Raw genomic sequence first — 11,250 nt, forward strand, 5'->3', positions numbered from 1 at the left:
AAATCAATAGTACAATTCTAAGATTTTTTCCATGAAACTATTGAAATAAGTCCTACTTGAAAAGAGAAATCCCACAAGAGTTAGCAATTAATAAAAACACCAAAATGAGAAATTCCCCAGCATGGAAAATTCCTGTCATAAATGTTGATGTTTATCCAGTTAAAAATATATACAACGAATAATATCAATAAATAAATGTATTAGAAGGAAATAATAGATGTTAGTTACGTATACCCAAAACTATACGTATTTTAGGCTCTATATTTACTGAGGCACAGAACTAAAAGAATTTTTAAAGTTCTTTCTATTAGAAACTATTATCAATAGGTTGCATCTTTATGGCCCAACTGAGTTGAAATTCCAAATAAGATCCCTTCAAATTTAATAAATGGCATTCTTCATTAACAGCATTTAAAAAATAATGGCTGAAACACATAATCAACATTACACTGAAGTTCTATCTGAAGACAGAAAAAGTTGCCATCCACACCAAAACTACACATATACCTTCTGATTTTATAGAATTGTTCCAATGTCTTTTCTCTCAATATCATTAAAATCACCCTACCTGTTTGGACCGAGGTCTACCAGGAGAAAATTTTCTCTTAGTAATAGCTGGTTTACCCATGCCAATTTTTGGAGTGACTGAGATGTAAGTTGTTGGCATGATGTTTCCAGCAGAGGAACTAAGAGCTGAAGGGTAATTATGCAGCATGTCATGTGAAGGCGAGTCTGAAGAAGGTGTTGGGGAGGAAGACACATCTGCCTTGCTTATGTCTGCTGATGATGAAAATGATGACTCTGTCTCAGATGATAACTTTATAGATTTGCCTCCTTGGTATGAAACATCTTTCAAACAACCCTCAATTTTAGGAGTCATTTCAGAGTCCATCAATCCAGTAGAAAGCTCAGAATTTTCTTTATGTTCCTTTTCTCCTTGTAGCCTTTCTATAACCAACTGTTCCTCAGGACATAATGAAGTGCTTTCCTCATGTGGGGACACTAAGGTTTCTAGTGGAAGAGTGACAGATTCAATGACTAATTTTGGAGGCCTTGATTCTTCTTTGGATACCACTGTTTTAGGTTCCTCTAACAACTGCAGTTGCTCTTGCTGCACAGTGATCTGGTGTGTAACGACTTCAATGTTTTCTGTCACTTCCATTTTATCTTCAATTTGATCTTCACCACAAATATGCTTCACTTCAGAAGACATTTTCATTTCTTCACTATCAACCTCATTAGAAATCTGTTTTTCCAATTCGGTATTCACTGTATGTTGGGATGATACTACAAAATTCAGAACATTTGTTATGGTAAGGTACAAACAAATTTTAAATTTTCTAACTATAGATATATAAAACATTTGGCTACACTAGAACTTAAATCAGAAGGTATTCATCAAAGCAGACAATTATTAAGTGAATGAAAGCCAAAGTATACAAGGATTTATGGATTAGAATTAGCCACACACCAGAAAACCTAATGAAAACATGTTTTATAACTTAAGTACTTACAAATGGATTGAAAATTACACAGGAAAAGTTCTCATACTCATTTTTTAGTTAAGAAAATGAGGATCAATCATGTTATGTGAGGTACCTAAGTTAAAAAGTAAAGACTGATCTAGAATGTGTAGGCATTTTCTAATAGTAGATACCCAGATGTAACAAAGTTACTATAGACTCAAAAGCACAGACAGAAAAGATTTGCTAACCACCAATATTTATTTTGCTTAACCATACCTGCCAACCTAGCCAAAATATTCTTTGGATGTAATCCTTGCTCTTCATCATTGTCTATAAATTAAAAGACTAATCTCCGAAAATCTATAAACTTAGATATCAGAAACATAGTCACTGGTAAATTTTAAATCAGGATACCAGTATGTTAAACCTTTAACTCAATCTCATCAAGGTAATTTTTAAATTATAGTAAAAAGACACTGCTAGCCTCATTTACCAATCAGTGACGAAAATTTATCTATTTATCTATGTTCTTTTTTTTTTTTGAAACAGGATCTCAATCTCACTCTGTGACCCAAGCTGGAGTGCAGTAGCACAAACATGGCTCACTGCAGCCTCAACCTCGTGGGCTCAAGTGGTCCTCCCACCTCAGCCTCCCAAACTGCTGGGACTGCAGGCATGTGTCACCATGCCCAGATTTTTTTTTATTTTTGTAGAGACAGGGTCTCACTATATTGCCCAGGCCTATACATGTTCTGATACCAAACTGAAATCTCATCTTCTTTCCCACTTTATTGAAAGACTACAGGTAAGGATAAAAGAAAACTACCAAATAACAGATCTGATAGTACAAAATATTTTTAATCATGACCTCCCCCCTCCAAAAAAAAAAAAAACTTTCAAGAGAAACTAACCTACTTTAGATCCATTGTCAATTCTTTTCCAGAATCTCTTAACTAAAAGATTTAGTTACTGTAATGTATATACATACAGCAATTGCAAAAAATGTCTTTGGGATAAAGACATTATCTTATGACTCAAACAAATTAGACAATATGAACATACTGCTTACCAGCAATGAGAAGACTATCTGTGTCCTCTATACCCTCAGTGTAGGGAAAGGCTTTCTGAATATGACTCAAAAATCCAGAAGCAAAAGAAGATTAATAAATCAACTCCATAAAAAAGAAACTTTTGCATGGCAAAAAAAAAATAATAAAAACAAAGTCAAAAGACACATAATACAGCCTGGATAACATGGTGAGACCCTGTCTCTACAAAAGTAAAAAATTAGCTGGGCTTCGTGGTACACATAACTCCTAGCTAACTCGGGAGGCTGAGGCAGGAATATTGCTTGAGCCCAGGTCAAGACTACAGTGAACTATGACCATACCACTGTACTATGGCCGGGGTGACAGGGTGAGACACAGTCTCACACAAATAAGCAAAAAAAAAAAAAAAAAACAAGAACAAATAAGCTAGCAGAAAGTATCTGCATCATGTAACACATATAAGGGCTTACATCCCTCACTTATAAAGAACTCTTAAATTTAGGGAAAAATGCCAAAATCTTCAATAACAGGCAAAACACATGAACAGACAATTCATGAGAAGAAATAAAAACTGACCCTTAAACACATGAAAAAATGATCAACTTCACTCTTAGGATAAACAAAAATTAAAACTACATTGATACACTACTTTTCACCCAGAAGGCAGACAAACATTCAAAAGCTGAACAAGTCATCCTGTTAGCAAAGACGTAGGAAAAGTTCTCTCACACATCTCTGGTGGCAATGCAAAGTACCGTAAGCCCCAAAAAAGGGAATTTGACGGTATCTCACAAAGCTACATATGTGTACACTCCTGAGGCAATAATCCTGGGAATTTACCCTACAGATTTGTCCCTGAGAATTCAAAAACACACATGCACAAAGCCAGGGAGTGTAAAATCATTTATAATGCAAAATATCATAAACTACTGAAATACCATGGGTTACTGAGTAACCCATAGCACAGATACACAATGGAGTGCTATGCAGCTGTTTAAAAGGAGAATGAGATCTCTTGAACTTGCCTAACTTGCCTGGAAGTGATTTCCAGATTTTATTACATGAAAAAAGCAACATGCAAAAGAACATATACAACATGCTACCTTCACTGAAAGAGCAATATATCCTCTTATTCTTAGATGAAAAATAACAGGAGGTTTAAAACAGAAAACAATGAAGTTAGTTACTTCCAAGAGGCTGGGGAAAATGCGGTATAAGTAATAAACAAGAGACAGTGACAATTCTGAGTAAAACTTCATATAGTTTTGAGTTTTGAAAGTATACTCATACCTTCTATATTTAAAAAATTAAATCACTAAGAAAAGAAAGGGGAATAAAATCTATTACTGAGAGCAAACTGAAGCAGACTTGCTTTTTAGATTGAGCAACTGAATAAATGTGCTGTTCTACAACCCAGAATTTTTATTGTAGAAGAACAGACATGCAAGAATGAAAAGGCAAAGAACTCAATGGAGAAGGATAAGAACTGGAGGTGCTGGTATAAATTCATTATTTCTAAGTTATGTATATGTATATGAATATTTATGTGTATATACATAACATGTAGGGGTGTTCAATCTTTTGGCTTTCCTGGACCACATTGAAAGAAGAATCGTCTTGGGCCACACACAAGATACACTAATACTAATGATAGCTGATGAGCTACACACACACACACACACCCACACACACACACACCCCAAAAAAGAAACACCTCATAATGTTTTAAGAAATTTTATGAATTTCTGTTGGGCCACATTCGAAGCCATCCTGGACCACATGTAGCCTGCGGGCCATGGGTTGGACAAACTTCTGTAAGTGTATACACATGCATGTATTTCCTGACGCCACCTACTGAAAGGGTGAAGAAGCAAACACCCTCCAGTAGCAATGAGCACACCCAGCACCCATTCCCCACTAAAGGAATGTGGGTTACTTATTTAACAATGGACTTATTCCAGGACTGGGGCACGGGAGGTATAAGATGAGCTTGTAACATCTTGTTACACCAAAAAGTATGAAGTGTTCAAATAAGCAGTGAGAGCAGAACACCAGTGCCAGCTTGAAGGAGCAACTGACAGCAAGTATGGGACTATTTGAGCCAAAAAATAATTAGGTAATGAGTTGTAAATGATTGAAGATAATAGGAGTTCATGAGCCAATATTAATAGTAAGTAAGTTTAACATGTGAAAGAAGTGTTCTTGCTTACAAAAGAAAGCAGAGGGCTAACTGGTAAATGCGGTGGTAGTGCGAGAGCTGGAAATGCATCATTTGCAACCAAAAGAAAGCATGTTAAAACGGCATCATCAGGCAGTAAGTTTGTTGTTGTTGTTGCTGTTGTTGTTGTTGCTGTTTTTTGAGACAGAGTCTATCTCTGTCACCCAGGCTGGAGTGTAGTAGCATGAGTTCGACTCACTGCAACCTCTGCCTCCCGGGTTCAAGCGATTCTCCTGTCTCAGCATCCTGAGTAGCTGGGATTACATGGCACCCACTACCATGCCTGGCTAATTTTTGTATTTTTAGTACAGACAGGGTTTCACCATGTTGGCCAGGCTGATCTTGAACTCCTGACCTCAACTGATCCACCCACTTCAGCCTCCCAAAGTGCTGGGATTACAGGTGTGAGCCACCACACCCGGGCTAGGGAGTAAGTTTTTCAAATCTAGAAGGAAATTCTGAGGAAAAGCAAGATATTTGCATGGTCTTAAAGTATCCTCACATACTGCTTTATTAGATACAAAGGAGTGGGGAACAGAAATTGGGCAACAGCCTGACCACGTGATTCTCATGAGGGAAAGTGGAATAATGTGTGCTTCCAGCTGTGATACCCTGAGGATGGATCAGCACTTTGCAGTATTCTGGCCAATAATGCATGCCTCTCATGTAATTGTAAGGGGTTATCAAAAACAACATGGGGAAATTTCTGTTTGAAAAAAGAAAAAAGAAGTATATCGAGAAGAACTCTATTCTTCAAAAATACCAATGACAAAAACTAAATCCTAGAATCTACTTGGAGGAAGGGGTAGGCTATGAAGGACATAAGATCAAATGACATAACTGGAACATGGCTAGTACATTAGATAAACATACGACATTGATGTAAGTTTAGGAAGTTGATAGCAGGATGGTGATTTTTTTTAAGAATATTCCTACTATTAAGAAATACATACTGAAATGGTGGTAAAAAGGCACAATGTATGTAATTAACCCTCAAATAGTAGGGGGTTGGGGGAATAAAGACACACACACAGACACACACACACACACACACACACACAGAAAGCGAGAGAGGGCATGCCCAATGATAATGAAATGCTAACAACTGATAAATCTGAGTAAATGGGATACACGTATTATTTTTATTTTTTCCAACTTTTAGAGTTTGAACTTATTTTCAAGTAAAAACTTTCTAAAAACGCATAATATACCAACGAACAGACATTCCTGAGATAAAAATAGGACAAAGAAACCCATCTGACAATGACTGTTTTACAATAAAGATCCTGAAAAGATCACCCCCACTCCAGCTCACCAGGGAGCAGCCCCAAACTAGACTGACAGCCCTGTGGGGGCACACTGATTTGCCCCAACATCTCTAGCCTTCACTACAGTGATGTTCGCACACAGTAAACACTCAAATGTTAAATGCAAACAAATGAGCAAATTATGACTCAAGACTACAGAGAGAACTACAGAAGAATTCAACAGCAGAGAAAGATGATCATTCTTCAAATGGTTCAAAGGACAAACCTTTCAATCCATGAAAAACTCTATGGTAACTGTTTCTGTACTTACTTTGTGTTAGGCATTGTGCTGGGCACTTTATAGATACCACTTCAGTAAATCCAACATCCCTGTGAGGTAAGTACCGTTAACCTTCTATACACTGACTTAGGGAAGTTCAACAGGTAGCCAAAGATCATCAATTTAGTAACTGAAAAAACTGCAGTTTGACTCCACAGCATAAGCTTTGAACCACCACACTATAGTGCCTTCATAGAGCAGAATAAAAAGATTAAGTATCCAATAGTATTCCCAGAATTTATGTAATTCTGTCACTCTCAAAAGAGAATAGCAGATTACAAAGAGCAAATCGAAAAGAAGCACACCAAAGGGGAGACAGAACAAGCTGAGAAAGACACCCAGAATTCTCTACCAGTTCTCAAGACAATGAAAACCATAATAAAGAAGATTAAGAGCAAGAGACAAAAATTATCCAGTAGTTACTAGACTAGATATTATTAGAGAGTGTAAAGAAGGTAATTTTTTAAGTGAATATATTTTTTTAAAAAGGTGCTGGGGCGGGGGGTGGGGGCGGAGATGGGGATTCACACATCTCCCAAAGCTTTCAGGAAGAAAAAAAGGATTATGATTAAATTTTTTCAAGTTAAGATTTTTCTCGTGACAGCATAAACTGAAAAAACTGAAGAAAATGTTTTCAGAGTATAAAAAAGAAAAATTTGTAATATGAAACATTATACTGTGCCAAGTTCTTATAGCCTAAAAGGAACAGTCTCTTTCCGACATGTAGGGTTTCAAAAAATTTATAATTATTTTTAAAGGATCACAACCAAGACTCCAAAAGATTGAGGGTAAAGTTGGAATTAACAGAGGAAATATATTTTTGCAAGAAAATTGTGACAAGGTTTACAATCTAGGTTAATCGAATCAGAGAAAAGGGGAATAAAAACTTCATTTTCAGTGGGGAATGGGAGAAAATTTATATCTTTAATATTTATAATCATTTACATTCACAAAATGAGATTCTAAATTATAAATCATTGCAGGAAGTAAAAGAAGAGAAAAATAGAAAGAAATTATAAGAAAAATTTTGCCTCAAAACAGCCAAGCATTTCAATTGCAACCATCAATCCAAACAGTGACCTCTATTAAGCTTTCAAAAGATACATTTTTATAACACAAAAGAATCCAAAATAAGATGTGAAAAGATAACCATTCAACTGTTAAACTAACACCCTACGTGGCCATAGTGTCAGGCAAAGCAAAATACCTGCCCTTCCTGATCCCTCAACAAAAAACACATTACATAGAATAAAGAACAATTTTATACTGGTAAAAAGCACAACATATTAACACTGTTGCTAAATAACAGCCACAAGTTATTTGTTTAAAAATATGATAAATTGAGAGGAACAATTAATAGTGGTCAGTTGTAACTTGTTGAATCAACAAGTCAAAAAATAAGGTAAAAGGACTTCATCTAACTAAATGAAATTAATAAACACAAATGCTACACCTTTAAAAAGTCAATACTTCAAGTATCAAAACATTTATTTTAAAAAACCTACCTTAGTTAAATTCTCTGTTTAAATGAAATGAAAGCATAAATTAACATACTTCAGCACAACTTAAAAAAACATAAAGTTATTAGCTAAGGTATATACATAAATAAAGTTACAAATACAATAAACTTGGCTTCAGCCAAAGCTATAGCCTAAGGTAAACTTATAGTCTTAAATGTCCTTTTTCCTTAGGAAAGAAAATGAATTACAAATTCAACTTCGTATTAAAGTAAAAAGGCAAGTAGAGGAACTGAGTGAAGATAAGAGTGTAAATATACAAATCAGTCAAACAGCAGAGTTTTTCCTTTCCAATGATAAGTCATTCAGCAAGAGAAGGAATCTGAACTACCTGAGGAAGCAGGCCAGAGTTCATCACAATCCTTCAGCCCTCAGGCCCCACTTCCCAGGTAGCCACAGCTGAGCACAGTTACCCAGCAGCTCTTTTTCCCCCAAGGAGAGAAAGCCCCTCCCCTCAACCCCCACCACTCAGGCAGATGTCTAGTAGAACTTGCTGAAGACCACAGCAGAACCTGGTAATACTGCTTGCAGTTCTAGGTGCCAAACCTCACTGGCGAGGACAGGGTGCAGGTACAGGATCTCTCTGCGTCTGCTCCCACCTCCTCCCCACGCCAGGGACCAGGGGTTCTGGCCACATCACCCTCCTTTCCCAGGCCCTCCACCTCCTCCCTAGAGAAAGCAGTTCCGAGAAGGGCAATGACAATGCTGTGCCTTCCACTCCCGCACACGGGCCATCACGCCCTCTCCAGCTCCAGGGAAAACCCGCTCCAGGCCCATGCAGCACCTGAGGGTCAACTCCATCCCTCAACCTCGCGACACCAGCAGCCCAGGAAGACTAAGCTTAAAAGCTAAACCGCACCTTGGATTCCAAGGGCTATCTCCACTACCCCACTGCCCCCAACCCGGCTCTGAACACCTCACCCTGAAGGGGCAGAAGCCAAGTGAGGTAGGAAGTTAGTTAATGAGTTCATCGGCATTTTTTATAACAGCTCAAAATTTTAACGACCCAAATGTTCACCAACAGGTGATTCAATACACAAATTGTGGTATCTCCAGCACTCAGTAATACAAAAGAATCACTACTGATCTGTGCAGCAATAGGGATGAATTTCAAAATAATTACACCGAGTTAAAGAAGCCAGACCAAAAACGAGTATATACTATCTGAAGCTTTTATTAAAAATTCTAGGAAGTGAATACTAATCTATAGTGAAAAAGCAGACTAGGAAGACAGAGGGTTTGGGTTTGAACAGCCACAAAGCAAGCCAAGAGGCACCAGGAAACTTTGACGGTGATGACTATGTTCATTATCTTGAAGAGTGTACAGTTTGCTGTATGTCAGTTATATGTCAATAAAGCTGCTTTTAAAAAGGTGATGGTAATATATAGATTTGAATAGATATCCGATTTGTCTGTTCTCCGTATAAAACATACAGAGGATTTAAAAAAGTAAATAAACAACTTACTTTGCATTTCCAGCCATTGGTTGGTACAGATTTCATAATTCGTTGAAGACAAAAAGTATGATACCCTTTGTCACACGTGTCACACACTAGCATCTTGCTATCTTCTCCCGATTGTCTAAAAAGTAAGATAGCATTAATGATGGCTTATCTTTAAACTTATGTTTTGCAACATAAGTAATCATGAAAATCATCAGTCCTGGGAACTGCACAGTTCATAAATACCTCAGTATCTGTTTTGTCTCTGCAGATAGTAACAGAGGTAACCCTGCTATAAGGATTGCCTCCTAAATGGTGATCTTTACTCAATGCTCACCTACGGTTAACTTGCTCTAGCCATTTTAGGATTCCTGCAAAGGAGGAAGGGTTGAGGCAAGATGAATAGCCTCTGATCTTTACTTTTAAAATATAATTTTTGAGAGGAAGGCGCTATAACTGCTAGGTGCTACTGTGTGGAAAGAACAAATCTTGGCACAGCAAATTGAAAAGACTGTCATATAACGTAAAGAGGATCAAATTTGGCATCAGATCTCTATTTGTATTCAGGCTGCTGTTTTCTAGCTGTGTCACTAAACAACTTAGACTAAAGCTCTCTGAGTTTCAGGTATAAAACGGGAATAATAAACATTACTGTGATAATTAAATGTAATGCAGTTTCAAGTGCTTAGGATGTCTATTAAGCAATTAAACGCTGAATAATTATTACAAAAGATGAACCTTGTCATAATTATTAAGAATTATAATTGAAAACCTAAAACCTTTCTTTAAACACTCTTCTGCCCCCAAAGATTGGGCCCCTGTCCTACAGCGTTATCTCTGTTGAGATTTTTGACTATAATCACTTTCAGATACTATGATTTTAAATTCAAGAGGAGGGGAAGAGAAAAAACGGGGAAAACAAGAAGAGCTGAGAGAGGAATCTCTGAATGAAATCTGTGGGATAAACAGAAGTCAACAGGAAGATGGGTCAGTTGGCCTCCAATTATTATTCAGTTCAACCTCTCCATAAAAAGTCACATGTTTTATCTCTTCAGCTACATGGAAAGATCTTGGAGGACAAGTACTCTTCCTTCAAGTTCTTTTAATCCTTCCCAAGAAACTGATTGCAGATACAAGGTATCGAATAAATGTTTACTGAATATTTTATCTAATTTTTACCAAAATATGAAGGTACATATTCCTATTTATGTCACGTAACTCTAAGATATTGATGCTTATTTCTTATAAAACTAAATAATAAAAACAGGCTGATCATGGCAGTTGGGCATAATTCTTGCTGGTTTCAACAAAAATTCTCAGCCTGTAAATGAAGATGCTGGTAACATCCCCAAATTATCATGCTCATTAGAATCATGGGGGTGCAAGCGGAAATCACAGAAAAGACTGGAGAAATGACCAAGAGATGAAATACAATAGGAAAAGATAACCCCCTTACAAATTTTTAAATGCCACATATTTCATTTTCGAATTATGCTGACCAGGATCTATTCAAGGTGCCTTTTAGAGAGATGCAGATGTACATTAAAATAATAGTAGAAATTGTCCTTCCTGGAATGGAAATTCAAACACATGACTGACGTTTTGGCTCAACTCTAATTCTTCTACGTCTGTAGTAACAGGTTTAAATCCTATCACATCCCCTCCCCGGTGCCCCTGAAGACAAGCTACTTTATTCTTCTCATGCTTGTTTTAAATTGTTAATATCGCTTATTTTTTAAACTGTTGGTAAATTTAAATTAGCTCTTTAGACTACCAGAGCAATTTAAATGATTAAAATCAGTTTTGTTTAGACTTCTTTCAAAATAATATAAACGTTAATATCCAGTAATTTTCTTAAGTATGATGAAGTTACTCTGAATGAATACAGCCAAAATATGAACAACCTCTATTATATTACACAAACCTTTAGCGCCTAGTAATAGGGTCCCTCTTAAACCCAATACACAGCTT

General features: G+C 36.7%; 1 protein-coding gene across 1 annotated transcript; it reads right to left on the reverse strand.

Annotated features, from left to right (window-relative positions):
* Window positions 1–559: 559 nt before the first annotated feature.
* LOC129528452 (histone-lysine N-methyltransferase 2C-like) lies at window positions 560–9,412 on the reverse strand. Its single transcript, XM_055368847.1, has 2 exons — window positions 9,304–9,412; window positions 560–1,287 (listed from the first exon to the last, which is right to left on the reverse strand). The coding sequence occupies exons 1-2, from the start codon at window positions 9,308–9,310 to the stop codon at window positions 560–562; spliced, it is 735 nt and encodes a 244-aa protein (XP_055224822.1). The 5' UTR covers window positions 9,311–9,412.
* Window positions 9,413–11,250: the final 1,838 nt, after the last annotated feature.

This window comes from Gorilla gorilla, chromosome 17, assembly GCF_029281585.2.
Source record: "Gorilla gorilla gorilla isolate KB3781 chromosome 17, NHGRI_mGorGor1-v2.1_pri, whole genome shotgun sequence".
NCBI lineage: Eukaryota > Metazoa > Chordata > Mammalia > Primates > Hominidae > Gorilla > Gorilla gorilla.